At 44.3% G+C, this 20,680-nt stretch overlaps 1 protein-coding gene across 1 annotated transcript in view; it reads left to right on the top strand.

Moving 5' to 3' along the window:
• Window positions 1-20,680, top strand: part of LOC120940957 (maternal DNA replication licensing factor mcm3) — a 46,450-nt gene that overhangs the window by 25,059 nt on the left and 711 nt on the right. Inside the window, exons 12-16 of the mRNA XM_040354122.1 lie at window positions 784-934; window positions 10,374-10,514; window positions 16,487-16,581; window positions 16,683-16,771; window positions 20,410-20,500. Coding sequence (XP_040210056.1) covers window positions 784-934; window positions 10,374-10,514; window positions 16,487-16,581; window positions 16,683-16,771; window positions 20,410-20,500 — 567 coding nt within the window. The remainder of the gene's footprint in view (window positions 1-783; window positions 935-10,373; window positions 10,515-16,486; window positions 16,582-16,682; window positions 16,772-20,409; window positions 20,501-20,680) is intronic.

Genomic DNA, 20,680 nt, shown 5'->3' with positions numbered 1-20,680 from the left:
GGCTTTCTTGTGCATCTTTAGAAGAGGCTTCCTTCTTGGATGTAAGCCATGCAGACCAATTTGATGCAGTATGCGGCATATGGTCTGAGCACTGACAGGCTCACCCCATTAACCTCTGCGGCAATACTGGCAGCACTCGTACGTCTATTTTCCAAAGACCACCTCTGGCTATGACACTGAGCAATTTGGACATTTTCACTTGGGGGTGTACTCATTTTGTTGCCAGTGGTTTAGACCTTGATGGCTGTAGAGTTTTTTTGAGGGGACAGCAAATTTTACACGGTTTTATACAAGCTGTACACTCGCTACTTTACATTGTAGCAAAGGGTCATTTCTTCAGTGTTTATAAAAAGAGGTAATAAAATATTTACAAAAATGTGGGAGGTGTACTTTTGTGAGATACGGTATGTGCTTACACGTATAAAATAAGGATGTCTTGTAAACTCTGCAGTACTGCATGTTAAACTTCAAAGAGAAGCAGCCATGGCTGCGATTGGTATGCAACCTGTACTGACAACTTCTTTCTAATAAAGGATGGTTCTTTGACTGTGAGCCTGATCCTCTGACTTTAATACTTTTAGTTACTAACCTGGAAATATGCACATGAAAAGTTCTGAATTTGCTTTCTGCATACTCGATCACTCTAACTCGGTATTGAAGTAGAACTATAAGCAAAACTTTATTTTTAAGCGTAAGAGAAGGTCGGGTCATAAACCCTTTCAGGTTTTGCCATCTTTGTCCTATTGGGGAGACTATTTTATGACCTTTGTTCTGATCTTTCAGCAAATCAAAGATTGTTAGCATGGAGTTCATACGGAAATATATCCATGTTGCGAAGTTGATGAAGCCTGTTCTGACACAAGAGGCTGCAGATTACATCTCTCAGGAATATTCAAAAATCAGAAGTCATGATGAAATGAATGACCGTGCAAGGGTATGTTGATTTCACTAGAGCATACTTCAACACAGCTAATTTTTAGTTTTCCACTATTGCCTTAAGCGTTCAGTGTTTTTCCCCAGTCGTCTTTCAGGACAGTCCTTGAGAGATGGAGTCCCTCCTATCGACACAGGAAACACTTTGCCAACAGTTCAAAAGGTGGTCCCTCAGGTCCCTGGTCAGTCATTTGTGTTTCCTCCATCCGAGGAACATGTTGCTGGGGAACCAGGAGGGACTTCATATCTCAGGGCTGCCTGAAGAGAGACCGCACAGGGGGACTGGGTCCTGTCCGTCGGCTCTGTATGAAGTCTTGCCTTCTAATTTTTCTTTTGGGGCTCAGGTACCGTCCAGCAATTAAAGGAGCAGACCCGCTTCCCCCTCTTTCCAGTGCCGAGTTGTGCCAGCGGCAGTATGATGCAGGTTCCCCCCAGGAGCTGTATAGTGGATTCGTCTATTCAGCTCCTTGCAGCGTGGTGGGGGTCTCCAGGACGCAAGGAGGGAGGAAAAGCCCACGCTGAGGCCTAAAACCGCGACCAGAGTCCAGCAATACCGGACTAGCGGCGGGATACGGAGCGGCAAAGGGGGGGGGGGACCAAGGAGGTGAATCCCCAGGACACTCTGGACGTAGGCACCAGCCAAACCCAGGTAGGCTGCTGGGCAAGCCCTGTGCTGTGGTTATTGTGTATGCTGGTAGTGGTAGGGCTGGGACTAGTAGTACTCCATGGTGGTGGTTGCCTCACTGTCCTGGGAATAGCAGCAATGGTGGTTGCAGCACAGGTGGTTTTAGGGAGAAAGAGTTAAACACCATCTATTTTCTGTTTCAGGCTAAGGAGGCTCCAAGGGAGGACAAGTCAGGGCACTTTCTGCGGCCTAACTGTGGAAGCAAACTATCCTCGGGCTCTAACAAAGCCTTATGCAAGCAGTGTATTGTAGGCTTACTAAAATCTGAGGCAGACTCTGCTTTAGCAAAATTTCTTAGCTCATTTAAAGATGAGATGGCGTCAACCTTTAAATCTCTCAGGAACTTTATCAGAGGTTAGCACATCTGCTTCCACCAGTAGCGCGGCTGCAACCTCCCCTTCTCCAAGCCCTACAATACCCAGCTCCAGGGAGCCCCGTAGAGTCAGGGAGCATAGCCCTGTGTTGGGCCTGAATCTTCTGACTCAGACCAGGAGGAAGATCAGACCGCAGCTAACAGTTGCAAAATACAAACTGTCTATTGAGGAAGTAGACCAGTTGAGTGCTATTTATGATACACTGGAAATTGAAGAGAAAGAAGCTCAATTATCTAGGTATGACAAGATGTATGCAGCCCAGGGTAAAAAGGCCGGAGTGTTCCCTATACATAGTGTACTCTCTGGGCCAGATCCACAAAAGAGATACTCCGACTTAACTGCTGTTCAGTCTGTGTGTAACTTTGGAAACGATCCTCAAAAGGCTTTTTCCAAAGTTAGGCAGAAGATCCGGCATGTGTAATTGAATTACACTGCCGAATCTTAGGATGCAGTACCGCATCCGCCGCTGGGGGCATTTCGAGTCGAAATGCCGTTTCTAGTATGCAAATTAGCACTTAAGGCGATCCACAAAGCTTTCCAGCTTCCTTTTTGCGCCGTAAGTGTTATTTTGCAAGTGTAAAATTAGGGCTGGTTCTACAAAGTGTAAACTAGTCACACCTTGTAAAAGCCCATTCCAGCGACGGCATTTGGTATGCTTTCCCGAGGGAGAACTCCACGGCAATTTGTAAAAACAAAACCGGCATGGGTTCCCCCCCAGGAGCATACCAGGCCCTTAGGTCTGGTATGGGTTGTAAGGGGACCCCCCCTACGCCGAAAAATCGACGTAGGGGGTCCCCCTACAATCCATACCAGACCCGTATCCAAAGCACGCTACCCGGCCGGTCAGGAAAGGAGTGGGGACGAGCGAGCGCCCCCCCCCCCCCTCCTGAGCCGTGCCAGGCCGCATGCCCTCAACATGGGGGGGTTGGGTGCTCTGGGGCAGGGGGGCGCACTGCGGGCCCCCCCACCCCAGAGCACCCTGTCCCCATGTTGATGAGGACAGGACCTCTTCCCGACAACCCTTGCCATTGGTTGTCGGGGTCTGCGGGCGGAGGCTTATCGGAATCTGGGAGTCCCCTTTAATAAGGGGGCCCCCCACCCTAAGTGAATGGATATGGGGTACATCGTACCCCTATCCATTCACCTGTAGGCAAAAAGTTAGTTAGTAAACACACAACACAAGGGCACCCAACCCCCCCATGTTGAGGTCATGCGGCCTGGCACGGCTCAGGAGGGGGGGGGGGGCGCTCGCTCGTCCCCACTCCTTTCCTGGCCGGCCGGGTAGCGTGCTTTGGATACGGGTCTGGTATGGATTGTAGGGGGACCCCCTACGTCAATTTTTCGGCGTGGGGGGGTCTCCTTACAACCCATACCAGACCTAAGGGCCTGGTATGCTCCTGGGGGGGGAACCCATGCCGGTTTTTTCTTTGATAATTGGCATGGAGTTCTCCCTCAGGAATGCATGCCGCTGTCATTTTTTTTTTTTCCCGACGCAACTTTTTTAAGCCGTCGCGATCCTCAAAACTCGGCGTAACGTAACTTCGCGCATGCGCAGTACGGCCGGAATTTTAGTTACACAGCCTGAAATTTCTAGATAAGTGCTTTGTGGATCAGGCACTTAGGTAGAAACTTTAAGGCAGTGTAACTTAAATGGGATTTTTTAAGTTACGCCAGGTTTTTGTGGATCTGGCCCTCTGATCTTGTATCTTTTCAGAGAATGGGCAGAGTTGGATAAAGAAGGCTTTCTTTCCAAATCCTCTCAAAACATTATTTCCCTTTGACGAGAACCCAGAGGCAGTCTGGAATAAAAATCCAAAACTTGATGCCCCTCTGTCCAAGGTATTGAAGCAGTCTGACCTGGCCTTCGAGGATATGGGACATTTAAAGGACCCAATGCACAGACAGATAGTCTTGAAAAGGGCCTGGGATGCTTCAATGGCAGGATTGAAGCCAGCCTTAGCCACTTCCTGTGTAGCTAGAAATTTGGAGTTCTGGTTATCACAGTTACAAGAACACTTACAGGCAGGCACTCCTAGAGAGGAGCTCTTGAAAACCTTTCCAATGATTTTCAATGATGTCCAAAACACGTTTGTGCAGTGTCCCCTTTACTGGAGACTTGGTCTTTTGACCTAAATTAGATACTGTACCGTCTTGGAAAGAACGGTGGACAAAAAAAACTTTCCCTATTATTAAAAAGAAAAACTTTCAGAGGAAGTTTTTTTTTCGTCCCTCAAAGGAACCCTCAAAACCAGAAAAGGAGTCCAAACCCAAAAAACACTGGACAGGGTAAAAAGGGAAAGGGGGCATACTTTTTAACTGCCCCAAGCCCTAGTGACATCAGGGTCCCCATGGGAGGAAGACTAAAGAATTTTCTCCCGCAATGGGAAAAGATAACCTCAAACTAATTTGTTCTGAACATAATCCAGAGGATAGACATGTTCACTGCTGAGAAATTCTTTTTTCGTTGCCCCCAGCAGATAAAAGGGCGGTCCTCCAGGCCCCATGTCGGTATTAGTGTTTCCTCCGGACGCAGGGTAACATGTTTCCTTTCCTTTAATGGCCGTTTGGTGGGGATTTTTCACGTACCTTTTTCTTCCTTGTCAGAAGCAGTCGCCGCTGTGGAAGCTGGTATACTGCTGTCCCCTGTGATCGGTGTCTGTAGAAGGCCAAGACCGTGCTGATGTCAGGCACCAGAGCGCGCATTGCTTAAGCAGCATGGTGGTATCCTTTCCCCTCTGACAGCATGGCTTGTAAGTGCAGGGGAAAGAGGAAGCTGTGGCGCTCGAGGGGGCGGAGCCTCTGCGCTCCAAGCTGGCCCACAGGAATTATCCGGCGAGGGTCACTTTGCGTCGTATGACGTCATCCGGCACCGGAGACGCTGGTTCCTGTCTCCATAAATGGCGCGAACAGGGGACTCTGGCTTGCTGGTGTTTGGCAGAAACAGCAGAGGCTGTGGACGACCAGAGGGACGGATGGATTCTCCTGCGGTACCTACACAGGCCGCAGATGCGGTCTCCAACACCAGCAGCTCTCAGGTAAGCCTGGAGTGTTTGTTACTGTCACTCTCTTGCTATCCTGGTGAGTGTTTTTACCCCCCCCCCCCCAATCATAGGATTTTGGTGTTAGGGGACACATTTTCTCTCCTCCTGCACGTGGTGTTATGGAGTGTTTGGTGGTCTAGATTTTTATTTTGGGTCATTTGTTTTGTCTTACAGGCCAAGACACAGGACAAGGCCCAAGCGTAGCCACATGAAAGAAAATGTGCGGTTTGCGGAAACAAACTTGGTGCAAAACAGTTTGCCGCACCTTTTATAGATGGCCTAGTGAGGGATGACCCAGTAGCCTCCTGTCAAAAAATGCTGACTTCGGTCCGATGAGCTTAATTCTACTTTTAGCTCTTTTTAAAGATCTAATTAGCAAGTTTCAGGCTCCCCCAAAGGGTACACCCTCAAAGAGAAAAGCTTCAGTTGTTAGCGCTCCGCAGCAGAGGGAGGGTAGAGAGTGAAGACTCTGAGGCTGAAGAGAGATCTACCCGTTCTTCTCCAGAAGATAACTTATTAAAGGCTATCTATACAACTCTTGAAATGGAAGAGGAGGATGTACAATTGTCTAAACATGACCTTATGTACAAAGGTTTGCACAAAAAGAAATCTAAAGTCTTTCCTGTGCACAGTTCCCTCCTTGATACTATCAAGCTGGAGTGGGAGAATCCAGAGAGAAAAACCTTTCATTTCGGGTAACCTAAAAAGGTTTCCATTTGATGAGGATGCAGCGCTGCTGTGGAACAAAAATCCAAAGTTAGACGCACCTCTTTCAAAGGTTTAAAAAAATTCGGACCTGGCGTTTGATATGGGCACGCTTAAGGACCCGATGGACAAGAAAGGAGATATCCTTCTTCACAGAGCCTGGGATTCAGCTATTGGGAACCTTAAACTGGCTCTGGCCTCCACTTGTGTAGCCATAAACTTGGAAGAATGGCTAACACAAATACAAACTCATCTGTTGGCAGGTACTTCTAGGGAGTAGATTTTAAAATCTTTTCCTCTCCTTTTTAGTGCCGTTGGGTTTCTAGCTGATTCTTCTGCAGAGTCGGTAAGAATGAGAGCCAGGACTTCAGCTTTAGTGAACTCAGCAAGAAGAAGCCTTTGGCTTAAAACCTGGTCAGACGATGCAGCCTCTAAATTGCGCCTATGTGGGCTTCCCCTAACAGGGGATCATCTTTTTGGCCCAGGTCTGCAGGAAGCACTGGAACGTACGGCCGATAGAAAAAAGGCCTTTCCAGAAAAAAAAGAAAAAAAGCAGACAGGCAGAAAAAAAATTTGTGGCCAAAACAGGCAGCAAAGTCCTAGAGAAAAGGAAAATAGGCCCAAGAAACATTGGACCGGGGACAAGGGCAGAGGTAGAGGGGGTGTTTTGTTTAACACACCTCAACAGCCCGCCAAGCCACAGTGACCAGCATCTTCCAGTGGGAGGAAGATTGAGGGCCTTTCTCCCACAGTGGGCAGCAGTCACCTCAAGTCCCTTTATCCTGCAAATAGGTACAGGCTGGAATTCTCCTGCCAACCACCAGAGCGACTATTGATCACCTCCCCCTCCCAAAGATCGGGAAAAAGCAAGGGCTCTGGGTCTCCAAATAGACTTGTTAGACCAGAAAGTCCTGATTCCTGTTCCCCCGCTCAGAGCAAAGGGTTTTATTCCCATATTTTTGTTATCAGAAAGCCGTCGGGAGTATCGGCTTATTCTGAATCTTCGGTCTCTAAACCGATCGATCAGGTACAAGCACTTCCGTATGTAGAAAGTGTTCACAATCAAAAGCCTGCTTTACCCAAACTGTTTCATGGCCACTTTGGACTTAAGGGATGCTTATCTGCATGTCCCGATCCATCCAGCATTCCAAAGATTCTTGAGAATAGCGGTCAAAATGGGGAACAGAAATTCGGCACTTTCAGTTCCAAGCCCTCCCCTTCGGTCTGTCCTCAGCCCCACGCATTTTCACAAAAATGTTGGGGGAGGCGCTGGCTCCGCTAAGGTTAAAGGTGATACCGATCATCCCTTACCTGGACGACCTCCTAATAGTGGCAGAGACTTACCAAAAATTGCTAACCAATCTCCAAGACTGTACAGGACTTCCTTCAATCCCTAGACTGGTTGATAAACAGAGAGAAGTCTTCCCTAAATACGGCCCAGAAGGTGAAGTATCTGGGCTACGATTTTTTGCTCAGTAGACCAAAAAGTTTTTCTCCCAGAGGAGAAGGTCTCAAAGATGGTGCAAGCAGTTTCAGCCATACAGACCAATCAGTTGGTCTCGCTCAGGGAAGTTTCAAGGACAGTAGGTCTGACCTTGTGTTTCCCTGCAGTACCATGGGCAAGAGTCCATCAAAGACCATTGCAGATGTTTCTTCTGAGAAACTGGGATGGAGACGCGAGGTCTCTGGAGTCAAGTTTTGTTGCCTACCAAGGTAAAAAGAACCTTGTGGTGGTGGAGGACAAATCTTCACCTAACAAGAGGTCTGCCATGGTCCATTCCGGTATCCAAGAGGATCACGACGGACGAAAGTTCCTGGGGATGGGGAGCCTACCTCAGCGACAAAGTCGCACAGGGAAAATGGTCCTTGTGGGAAGCAAAAGCTTCATCGAACCAGTCATGGGCAGAAGAGAATCTAGCCTCAATTACAGCTGTGCTCCTGAAGGGGACGCAAAACTGTCTAGCAGACTATCTCAGTCGCCACAAGGTGGAGCGAGACAATTGGTCGCTTCATCCAGAGGTATTTGCGGAGATCACCAAAAAAGGGGTTATCCCGAAGCAGATCTGTTCGCAGATTAGGACAACTGCAAGACAGAGGAGTTATTTTCTCTAAACCCAGCAGATCAATCACTGGGGATCGATGCTTTGGCGAATCTGTGGCCATTCGACCTCTGCTACGCCTTCCCACCGATCAGACTTATTCCGGAAGTTTCTCCTAGAAGAAACAGACCTTATTCTGATCGCCCTCTTTTGGCCCAAGAGGCCATGGTTTTCCCTACTGCATAATGAGGGGGGTGTAATGGCGCTTGCCACTTAAATAATAAGCAAATGATTAGTAATGAGCACAAAATTATTAATGACCAGTAAAAATGTGTTTCACTCCTTATTCCTTGAAAAAACCTCCAAACATCAATACCAATGATGAGAAGGATGAAGAACGTGAAAAATAATGAAAATCCAAAATATATGATTGACTAAAAACCATTTCGGTCATCGGACATTTTTCCAAATAAATTTCAGTTTTCTCTTTTTGAAAATCCCACGGTAGCTAGATTCTTTAAATACATTTCTAGTGCCAGGCCAGTAGTGGTAAGAAGTTGTCCAACATGGGACCTCTCCCTGGTACTTCAAACTCTGGTAGAGTTTCCTTTTAAGCCCCTAGAGGATATTTCTATTAAACCATTTTTTTGGTAGCAATTACCTCAGCTCGTAGAGTAAGCGAGTTACAGGCCTCATCAGTGAGTGGGCCATTCCTCACGATTTTTGAGGATCGAGTTGTTTTTTAAAAACGGATCCAGGTTTTTTGCCTAAGGTGGCCAGTACATTCCATAGATCGCAGGACATTGTACTGCCATCCTTTTGTAGTTCGCCACAGGGCGATCAAGAAAGGAAGTTTAGTTTTTTAGATGTGAGAAGAATCCTTCTCGTCTATCTGGAGGTCACCGAGACCTTTGGGAAAACAGATGCTTTATTTGTCCTTTTTTCAGGTACGTACAAGGGTAAGAGTGCATCTAAAGCCACATTGGCTAGATGGATAAAGCAAGCCATCTCGGAAGCTTACAAAATGAGAGAAGTCCCTACACCTTTTGTCACTGCGCATTCAACAAGAGCCTTGTCTGCGTCTTGGGCTGAGAAGGCTGGTGCCTCACAGGAACAAATTTGCAAGGCTGCCACATGGTCCAGTTATTCGAACTTCATTAAACATGATCGCCTAGATCTGCTATCTGCTCAAGAACAGGCATTTGGTCGAAAGGTCCTTCAGGCAGTTGTCCCACCCTAGACTGGCAAGTTCTGGCTCATCGTCTCATGGGCTATCCTGGAAGATGCTTGGGAGAAAAGCTGAGTTAGACTTACCGGTAACTCCTTTTCTGAGAGTCTTCCAGGACAGCCGGATTCCCACCCGTCCTGGTAGGAGGAGCCCTAGGTCTCATGGGCTGTCCTGGAAGACTCTCAGAAAAGGAGTTACCGGTAAGTCTAACTCGGCTTTTTCGTTTCATTCGTTTATTTGCTTTTTTTTCGGGAAATTTGAAAAATTCGTTTTTCGTTTTTTGTTTCATTCGTCTTTTTGCTTTTTCCAAAAAAAAAAAAAAAAAAACGAATAAAACTAAAACAAAAGAATTTCCGAAAATAAGCAAAAAACTAATTTTAGGTTTTCGAATTTTAGGTTTTCGAAACTAAATGAAGTGCACATGTCTAAAAGAGGATATGCGCTGGAATTTCAGAGACTTTGAGTGACTTTGAAAACTTCAAAGTCACTCAGAAAAGGCCAGGGCTTTACCTTTTAATAATAGGAGAAATTGTGGATCAAGAGGTATTGACACCAGTCCCTATTTGTGGTAAAAAAAAAAGCCGTCGGGGAGAAGTTCAGATCGATCATGAACCACCGAACCCCTGAATCTCTCCATCCGTTACAAGAAATTTCGGATGGAGTAAATTTATTCAATAAAGAATCTTCTTCAAAAATAAGTGTTTATGGCTACCCTGGATTTAAGGGGCGCTTATCTGCATATCCTAATAAGGAAGGAATGCTAGAAATTTCTTCGTATGGCGATTCAGACACAAAAATGTATTTTCAGTGCAGAGCCCTGCCCTTCGGTCTATCTTCTCCAAGAATATTTTCCAAGAGGCACTGGTTACATTGAGTCTTAAGGGGACCGCCCTTTGAACTGTTGGCAAAGTGTTTCCTGTGTCGATGGGAGGGACTCCATCTCTCAAGGGCTGTCCTGGAAGACTACTGGAAAAGGAGTTACCGATAAGTAGTAACTCCGGTTTTCATTTTATATTTTTTCCCAGAGGAGCTATAAAAACGTAAACTTTTTCAGGACTTTGCGCGCCAAGGATGCTATTAGACATATATGTATAAATCTGCCAGTGCATCTAGGCACATATGCTGGCCTGCATTGGCTTTCTTTCAATTTGGTAAATATAGATCATTTATAGAAGCTGCTTTTTGTAATTTGGGGGCAGCAAATGTACTGCAAGCGCTATTCATAATGGTCAACATGTGGTGTTTTATCGTTTGGGGGGGATTTTATTCAGTGTAGCCCTTTTTCATGCATGTTGCCTGTCGGACTAATTTTCAAGTTTACTGGCTTCCAGGGATTTTAAAGAAAATTAATTAATTTCTCTTCAACAGACTATGCCTGTTACTGCTAGAGCACTTGAAACCATGATCAGACTGGCCACTGCTCATGCTAAAGTTAGAATGAGCAAAACAATTGACTTTCAGGATGCTGAACTGGCTCTTGAGCTTGTCCAGTTTGCTTATTTTAAGAAGGTATGTATATTGTAAATTCCTACCTAAATGTTGGGTGTCAGCAATATTTGATAACTTTTTTTTTCAGCGTATACCTGAACATACAAACCTTCTTCCAGGCTTGGTGGATGGGTGTAGCTTTAACATACAGTGCATTGAAAAAGTATTTTTTGCAAAATCGCTCAAGCTCTGTCAGATTGGATGGAGAGCATCTGTGAACAGCAATTTTCAAGTCTTGCCACAGATTCTCAATAGGATTTAGGTCTGGACTTTGACTGGGCCATTCTAACACATGAATATGCCTTGATCTAAACCATTCCATTGTAGCTTTGGCTTTATGTTTAGGGTCGTTGTCCTGCTGGAAGGTGAACTGCTGTCCCAGTTTCAACTTTTTTGCAGACTCTAACAGGTTTTCTTCGAAGATTGCCCTGTATTTGGCTCCATCCATCTTCCCATCTCTGACCAGATTCCTGTCCCTGCGAAAGAAAAGCATCCCCATCACATGATGCTGCCACCACCATATCTCATGGTGTGTTCAGGGTGATGTGTAGTTTTCCGCCACACATAGCGTTTTGCTTTTAGGCCAAAAAAGACCGTTCCTGTCAGTACAGTAGTTTTTCTCCACTGATGGGCGCTGATGAGGCGGCACTTGTGGTTGCTGAAGCGGCACTTATGGGCACTGCTGTGCGCCACGTGGTCATTCTGGGCAGCCGTCATATGGCCACCCAGAACGAGAGCTGCACCGACCAGCCGTCGGTGGGCAGGCGGCAAGTGGTTAATGCTCCCCTTGCCCGGCCTGACAGTTTAGCTGGATGGCCATGTCTTGGCAGGCTTGCAGTTGTGCCATACGCTTTCCATTTTCTGATGGATTGAACAGTGCTCAGTGGATGTTTAAAGCTTGGGATATTTTATAACCCAACACTGCTTTTAAATGTCCAACTTTATCCCTGACCTGTCTGGTGTGTTCCTTGGCCTTCATGATGCTGTCTGTTCACTAAGGTTTTCTAACAAACCTCCGAGGGCTTCACAGAACAGCTGTATTTATACTGAGATTAAAATACACACAGATGGCCTATTTACCAATTAGAAAGAGGGGCTGTAATGGCGCTTGCTAATAATTGAAATAGTAAATCAATATAATGATAAAATACATGTGACAATTCCTGCACGTCAAAATGTGTTCCATTCCGAAGTGTAATAATAAATTAATAGAAAGGAGAGTACCAATGCTAGCTGCAACCCACAGTGCAAAAATGATAGATCCAATGATCCCAATTAGGGTTTTCCCGATACCGATACTAGTATCGGTATCAGGACCGATTCCGAGTATTTGCGGGAGTACTTGTACTCCTGCAAATGCCCCCGATGCCTGGCCGAATACTCTCCCCCGCCGCCGCGCCGCATCCCACTGCCGCTTGGTTAATATGGGCGGGGAACATTACAGCTTTCATTTGAATAGCTGTAGTGTTTCCCGCTGCGCATAGACACTCCCCCTTGCTCGAGTGATCTGTTCAATCCCGAGCAAGGGGGAGTGTCTATACGCGGCGCAGCGGGGAACACTACAGCTATTCAAATGAAATCTGTAATGTTCCCCGCCCGTATTAACTAAGCGGCAGCATCAATATGGGGGGGGACGTGGCTGCATATGGGGGGGGACGTGGCTGCATGTGGGGGGGGACTTGGCTGCATGTGGGGGGGGGACGTGGCTGCATGTGGGGGGGGGGACGTGGCTGCATGTGGGGGGGGGGACGTGGCTGCATGTGGGGGGGGGGACGGGGCTGCATGTGGGGGGACGTGGCTGCATGTGGGGGGACGTGGCTGCATGTGGGGGGACGGGGACGTGGCTGCATGTGGGGGGACGGGGACGTGGCTGCATGTGGGGGGACGGGGACGTGGCTGCATGTGGGGGGACGGGGACGTGGCTGCATGTGGGGGGACGGGGACGTGGCTGCATGTGGGGGGGGGACGTGGCTGCATCTGGGGGGGGGGGGACGTGGCTGTATCGGCGAGTACTTGAAAAAAAGTATCGGTACTTGTACTCGGTCCTAAAGTGGTATCGGGACAACCCTAATCCCAATTGTCAAAAAAAGAGGGGGATAAAAGAATGTTTCACTCCTGTGTGATGATGACCCACCAAACATCAACAAAATGATGCAGGGGATAAATAAGTGATTTTAGTGAAAAAAAGTTTTCAATGGTGTAAAAGAATACCATTAAAATAAAGCAATATCACACTGACCGTATTAAAACCAATGTGATAATAATAAAATAAATAGGTTGTATGAATGGAACTGTAAAAATCCACAATTGCATCAATAATAAAGTGCAATAAAAAGAAAAAAAAACATGCAATATAAAATATAAATAAAAATACAAAACAATACAAACGTGCAAATGAATCAAGTGTTCAAAAAACAGTATTGTTCAATGATTCCCAAAGTGCATAAGTGCTCCACTGTAATCCACAGTCCACAATATTGCTTCAGTCCAAAAAAGTGCATACAGTAGGTGCTTGTAACCAAAGAAAAAATGCCAAGATTCCCACAGTGTAGTGGATTTTTACAGTTCCATCCATACAACCTATATATTTTCTTATTATCACATTGGTTTTAATACGGTCAGTGTGATATTGCTTTTATTTTAATGGTATTCTTTTACACCATTGAAAACTTTTTTTTCACTAAAATCACTTATTTATCCCCCGCATTATTTTGTTGATGTTTGGTGGGTCATTATCACACAGGAGTGAAACATTATTCTTTTATCCCCCTCGTTGGATCTATCATTTTTGCACTGTGGGTTGCAGCTAGCATTGTTACTCTCCTTTCTATTAATTTATTATTACACTTCGGAATGGAACACATATTTTGACTTGCAGGAATTGTCACTATCATCATTATATTGATTTACTATTTCAATTACCGTATTTTCCGGCGTATAAGACGACTTTCTGGATGTAAAAAAATGCATCCAAAGTCGAGGGTCGTCTTATACGGCGGGTACGGTCTTCGTGCTGCTGCGAGCATCAATGATTTAAAAGACGCTCCTTCTCAGTGTGTTCTGTGATAGGCGGAACACAAATCTTCCCAGCAGCGCCTCTGTTCTGTGTTCCTCCTATCACAGATGCCTTCTCATCCTCGGACGAGATGAGAAGACGTCCGTGATAGGCGGAACACAGAACAGAGGCGCTGCTGGGAAGATTTGTGTTCCGCCTATCACAGAACACACTGAGAAGGAGCGTCTTTTAAATCATTGACGCTCGCAGCACGGAGACAGTCATCGCACCGCCTGCTATTCAGAAAAAAAGTGAGTAAATGCACTGTTTGCAGTGATGGCACAGAGGGGGGGGCAAGTGATGGCACAGAGGGGGGGGGGCAAGTGATGGCACAGAGGGGGGGGGGCAGGTGATGGCACAGAGGGGGGGGGGCAAGTGATGGCACAGAGGGGGGGGGGGCAAGTGATGGCACAGAGGGGGGGGGGCAAGTGATGGCACAGAGGGGGGGGGGCAAGTGATGGCACAGAGGGGGGGGGGGCAAGTGATGGCACAGAGGGGGGGGGGGGCAAGTGATGGCACAGAGGGGGGGGGGGCAAGTGATGGCACAGAGGGGGGGGGCAAGTGATGGCACAGAGGGGGGGGGCAAGTGATGGCACAGAGGGGGGGGGCAAGTGATGGCACAGAGGGGGGGGGGCAAGTGATGGCACAGAGGGGGGGCAAGTGATGGCCCAGAGGGGGGGGGCAAGTGATGGCACAGAGGGGGGGGGGCAAGTGATGGCACAGAGGGGGGGGGCAAGTGATGGCACAGAGGGGGGGGGCAAGTGATGGCACAGAGGGGGGGGGGCAAGTGATGGCACAGAGGGGGGGGGGCAAGTGATGGCACAGAGGGGGGGGGGCAAGTGATGGCACAGAGGGGGGGGGGGCAAGTGATGGCACAGAGGGGAATGTAATGTAATGGCACAGAGGGGAATGTAATGTAATGGCACAGAGGGGAATGTAATGTAATGGCACAGAGGGGAATGTAATGTAATGGCACAGAGGGGAATGTAATGTAATGGCACAGAGGGGAATGTAATGTAATGGCACAGAGGGGAATGTAATGTAATGGCACAGAGGGGAATGTAATGTAATGGCACAGAGGGGAATGTAATGTAATGGCACAGAGGGGAATGTAATGTAATGGCACAGAGGGGAATGTAATGTAATGGCACAGAGGGGAATGTAATGTAATGGCACAGAGGGGAATGTAATGTAATGGCACAGAGGGGAATGTAATGTAATGGCACAGAGGGGAATGTAATGTAATGGCACAGAGGGGAATGTAATGTAATGGCACAGAGGGGAATGTAATGTAATGGCACAGAGGGGAATGTAATGTAATGGCACAGAGGGGAATGTAATGTAATGGCACAGAGGGGAATGTAATGTAATGGCACAGAGGGGAATGTAATGTAATGGCACAGAGGGGAATGTAATGTAATGGCACAGAGGGGAATGTAATGTAATGGCACAGAGGGGAATGTAATGTAATGGCACAGAGGGGAATGTAATGTAATGGCACAGAGGGGAATGTAATGTAATGTAATGGCACAGAGAGGAATGTAATGTAATGTAATGTAATGGCACAGAGAGGAATGTAATGTAATGTAATGGCACAGAGAGAAATGTAATGTAATGTAATGGCACAGAGAGAAATGTAATGTAATGGCACAGAGAGGAATGTAATGTAATGGCACAGAGAGAAATGTAATGTAATGGCACAGAGAGAAATGTAATGTAATGTAATGGCACAGAGAGAAATGTAATGTAATGTAATGGCACAGAGAGAAATGTAATGTAATGGCACAGAGAGGAATGTAATGTAATGTAATGGCACAGAGAGGAATGTAATGTAATGTAATGGCACAGAGAGGAATGTAATGTAATGGCACAGAGAGGAATGTAATGTAATGTAATGGCACAGAGAGGAATGTAATGTAATGGCACAGAGAGGAATGTAATGTAATGTAATGGCACAGAGAGGAATGTAATGTAATGTAATGGCACAGAGAGGAATGTAATGTAATGTAATGGCACAGAGAGGAATGTAATGTCCACAGTGAGATTTGAAAAAGCCTGTTTCTGTCAGCGGTTCTGGCTACCCCTCAGCTTCCAGAAAGACTAGTAAGAAGGGGGTAGTGTTATACAGTGAGTATATCCCAAAACCAACATTTTTTCCTGGAAAATTAGGGGGTCGTCTTATACGCCCAGTCGTCTTATACGCCCAGTCGTCTTATACGCCCAGTCTTATACGCCGGAAAATACGGTATTGGCAAACACCATTAAACCCCCTCTTTCAAATTGTTTTCAGTGTGTGAGCACTATTTAGTTGTGGCTGCTGCTTAGACTTAATAAGACATTATTTGAATTATTAGCTATCATTGCCCTGGTTAGTGTGGTTTTGCGCATTAGTTCCCCTCTTTTTACCCATTTACTAATTAGGTGACTTCTGAAGGCAATCGGTTCCACTACTAGACTTTAGTTGGGGGTATCAGAGTAAAGCGGACTGAATACAAATGCACGCCACTTCAGATATTTATTTGTAAAAAAAAAAAAATGAAAACCATTTATCGTTTTCTTTCACTTCACAATTATGTGCCACGTTTGTGTTGGTCTATTGCATAAAATCCCAATAAAATTCGTTTTTAATTGTAAAATGGCAAAATGTGGAACATTTCAAGGGTTATGAATACTTCAAGGCACTGCATATGCTAAATGCAGGGCCACGTTTCTATGTATAGTATGACGCTGAATAATGGCAAATATGGACTCTTCCTAATCATTCAGACGGATAGTTTGCACAGTGGGTTCATGCATTTTTTGGATAGTGCAGGTGAGTGTTCTTTCGTACTGCAATAGTTGTACATCTCAATATTTTTATATCCTTTAAGTTTACCATAAATACCATTTGCAATGGAAGTAATTTTTGAATATTTGATGAATAAACATTCTCCTTAAGGTCTTGCCGAAGGAGAAGAAAGTTGTGAAGGATATCGACTTAAGCCAAGAAGATTCAAGTCAAGAGAGCATAACGCCAAGTCAAGAGGGCACAAGGTTGTGTTTTTTTTTTTTTTATTGATATATTATAAACCCTAGGTTTCAGATGTGGCACGCAGTATAGATTGATGGCTTGTGTTGTCTGTAATGTTTTACAGGAAAAGCTCTAGGCGGGTAGAGAAAACGTCAGATTCTCAGGAATCTATGGACCCCTATACTTTTAGTCAAGCGGGCAGTCTCAATGAATGTAAGTGTTTTTTTTTTTTTTTAGTTTTACTATATGGTGTTCATCAGTCTGATGCTGTGGGTAATGCTGTTAAGAGCAGAAACCATTTTGTGCTTGGTTTGGTCTGTATTTCTCTTCTGCTTCACACTCAGTCTTGTATTTCTTTTACTTGGGTCTTCATAATCTTTTATCAAAGAAAAAATCATGGTTTACTATAATTTAAAGCTGAACAATGTGCAAGCAGGATCTTCACCAGTGGCTGTACACAGGGCCGCCTAATAGCATCATGGGCCCCTGGGCAACGAAATGCTCTGGGGCCCCTACAACAATGACCGTGCAGGTAAACAGACATCAAGTAGGTAGGAGGCAGACTGCCTCCCCTGTGTATCTATCACTCTCAGTGCCACCATGGGGTCCCCAATTTTGGGGCAGCATGGGCTCAAGGACCAGCTGCTTTGGGGCAGTGCAGGGGCCCCCCATGCATCTGGGTCCCCTGGGAAGTGCCCAGGTAAGCCCTCTCATTAAGACAGCCCTGGCTGTACAGAAGGTTTTTCATCATGGTGGTTTTTGGGACACTTTGTTGGTGCAGGATTGGTCATATGCAACCTGCATTATACAAATTACGAATAACTGCGCTGTGACTGTCCCAAAATTAACTATCTATTAAATTGATAACTATTATAGCCAACTGCCATTACAAATCGCACTCCCCAGTGCTCCAAATACCATAAATCAATAATGGGGCCTACCTCATATACCCTTTTCAATAATGGTGATAAAAATTAAGTCATATGAAATTTATGATGGTGCTCTACATAAAATAAGGACCACCACATAAATTAAAGTCTCTGTTGTGAAATCCACGAATTAGAAAACAATAGTGTGGTAAAGGATATCTCCATAGCTTAGTATGTCCTAAACTTTGATGTTATGTTCACTTTAAACAAAATACTCTCAAAATCATCTTCTAAATCAAAAAGGGTCTCGCCAGATTAGGCGGATTCATTAGTATCTCGCATATAGAATCTACAGTTCACATAAATGCCTTTCCACCAGTCCTTCCACATCCACACCAGGACCTCTTCTTCAGCTTACATTAAATCAAGTGAGACTGAGAGTATACTCCGATATCAAAGCAAAAAAAAATATTCAGTATAATGTAGAATTCGATATGCATAATTTTTAACTATTGTGATTCCTACACCTCACCAGATGTACATAACTCGCTTAATAAATGAATCGGATTCTCATTCCATTTTGGGGTACTGTCTTTAAACTCACCACCACTAGTATAGTATATATAAAAAGCTCACAGGAAAGGATTGACCCTCTTTTTACAACATGAGTCATAAGCAAATTTAGTACACACTGTGTATCCAAACCACCCACCAATGGTACATACAAGACTCACCAGAAGTTTTTGACTCCCCTCTTCTCTTACAAAGTGAATCAAAGTGCTTTGATATCACTCCACCACTCTCCATATCGGATCTAGCTGGCATAAAGTTCTCTACTTAATCTCCCTTTCTTAGATTTGCAGCAAGATATCACTCAAATAAAAGCACCTCCATATTGTAAAATCGTTAAAGCAAGCACTTTTATTAAATATTGGTCACGCAAAAAAGTTGTATTCCCCTTTTAAAGATTACAAAAAGTGGCATTGCTAGGTTTTTGCATTGATGATCCCTTTTCTGGTCCGTGTGCGATGACGTTCTGTTTGGTCGGTGTGTTGCATCATGTGGCTTCAGGATTTTGTTAAACACACATTTAGAGCCAAAGGATTGAGGAGAATAAGTAAGTGGAAACCTAGTGCAAGACTCATGAGTGGGAAGGAGGTGGCCAATAGATCTGGTATATTGTGGACACATTTAACACTTTTGTGGAGATATTGTGGACTTTTTAAACTATCTTTATCCACACCGATTACACTATTGATTTAAAGGGTCACTAAAGGATTTTTTTTAGCTAAATAGCTTTGTTTACCTTACTGCAGTCCTGGTTTCATGTCCTCATTGTTCGTTTTTGCTCTGATGTTGCTGTAATCCTTCTCTGTTCTGAACACTTCCTGGTTGTCTGTTTCCTGATGAAAAAAGTCATGGGAGCTTTCTCTCTGTGGTCACTAATCAAGGAGGTGTGATTACTGTGTGTCTAAAACCCCTCAACACCAATCAGTTTAGTTTTACAAACCATCACTGCCCTGTATTGGCTCTGTGTCTCTGTACATCACAGAAGCAGGAAACGGCATGCAAAAAACGAAATTGAAACTGTAGGTACATTATACAATTGATTTTTAACCATTTTTAAAAGGAATCCGTTAACTATTGTGTCTCTATACCCTGTAAACAGTCATTTCAGCAAAAAAAAATATTTCCTTTACAACTCCTTTAATTCATGGATTTCACAAGACTTTTTATTTATGTAGTGGTCCTCATTCTTATGTTGAGAATTTAAGATTTATCACTTAAAAAAAATGTATAGGAGCGATTGCTAATGTTAATTTATGGATATGCATTTATCTTGCATTTCCTACATGAAGTTTGTACTGACTAATGCTACGTACATGTTTTCCAGAAAGACCTAAACTCTGCTGACCCCAACTATACCTAAACTATAACCATTGTTCCAAACTGACCTGAACTGTGCCTACTATAAACCTGTATACACTGTTATATCCAATATATTTTCAACACATTATTCATGTAAATCTTTTCCAATATTTTCTGAAGTGTAGGATAATTCTAATATTATGGTCTGTCTAGATCTGTCCATTAGTACTGGAAATGCAAGCTCGCCTTTCACACCTAGGATGGTAAACTTTAGGGTACCATGTGAACTTCCTGGCTTGGTGACCTTATCACAGAACACATTAACCACTTGATCACTGGGCACGTAAACCCCCTTAATAACCAGACCAATTTTCAGCTTTCGGTGCTCTCAAAATTTGAATGACAATTACTCAGTCATACAACACTGTACCCAAATGAAATTGTCATCCTTTTTTCACACAAATAGAGCTTTCTTTTGGTGGTATTTAATCACCGTTGGGTTTTTTATTTTTTGCTCTAAGAGAAAAAAGACTAAAAAATTCTGTAAAAAAAAAAAAATTAATTTTTCTTCGTTTGTTATAAAATTTAGCAAATTTAGTATTCTTCATTCTTTTGCATAAAATGCAGATGTGAACATGGCCCATAGGCAACCATGTTAAATGGACTGTAGTGTGTTTCTGCAAAACTGAAAATGCACAAAAAATGTATAGGTTTGAACCAGGCCTAAAGCAACAAAAGCCAGCTACATCCCTTCTCTGATGGGACCGGCGGTTTTAAAATACCAGTTTAACTTAATTTTAGAAAAGTTTGATTGTGAACTACCAAACTAAAAAAGCTGCATGTAGCTTGCTGGTTGTTATAAAAAGGGTATTTTTTTTTTTTTCAATATTATAAACGTAGCTGGTCAATGTGTTAAATATTTTACATTTTAGAGGTATTATGCAGTGTAGATACTAGATGGCCAAAGGAGCGTGAAAATGGTGTAGGCAGACCACCAAAAGGCCGATTTATTATAAAAAAAATCAATCAATATATTAATGAACAATGGCAGACAACTGATTCCTATAATAAACAAATATGCCTGCATTTACCTTCTAATTCTTTCCTTTTCAGCGGTAGCGCTATCTCAGCGTGTGAGAACTCCAAAAAAGATGTCTGAAAGTCAGGGTGACTTCATCCCAAAGAGTTCGATAAGTCTAAGCAGGTAACCTTATTTGCCTTTTATGTATACAATTTTCATCAGCATTATTTTTATTCCCCATCTTGGTATTTCATTCAGTGTTCAAATTAAAAACCATTCTGCAGGTTTGCTAAAATTGCACATTCTGAGAGTCATTGGATAATTTACATGGCATAATTGATACTTCTGAATTAAAATAAAATT

This window comes from Rana temporaria, chromosome 5 (genome assembly GCF_905171775.1).
Source record: "Rana temporaria chromosome 5, aRanTem1.1, whole genome shotgun sequence".
Classification (NCBI taxonomy): domain Eukaryota; kingdom Metazoa; phylum Chordata; class Amphibia; order Anura; family Ranidae; genus Rana; species Rana temporaria.
The sequence above is the reverse complement of the archived record's forward strand: the minus strand, read 5'-3'. Positions and strand labels throughout refer to the sequence as shown.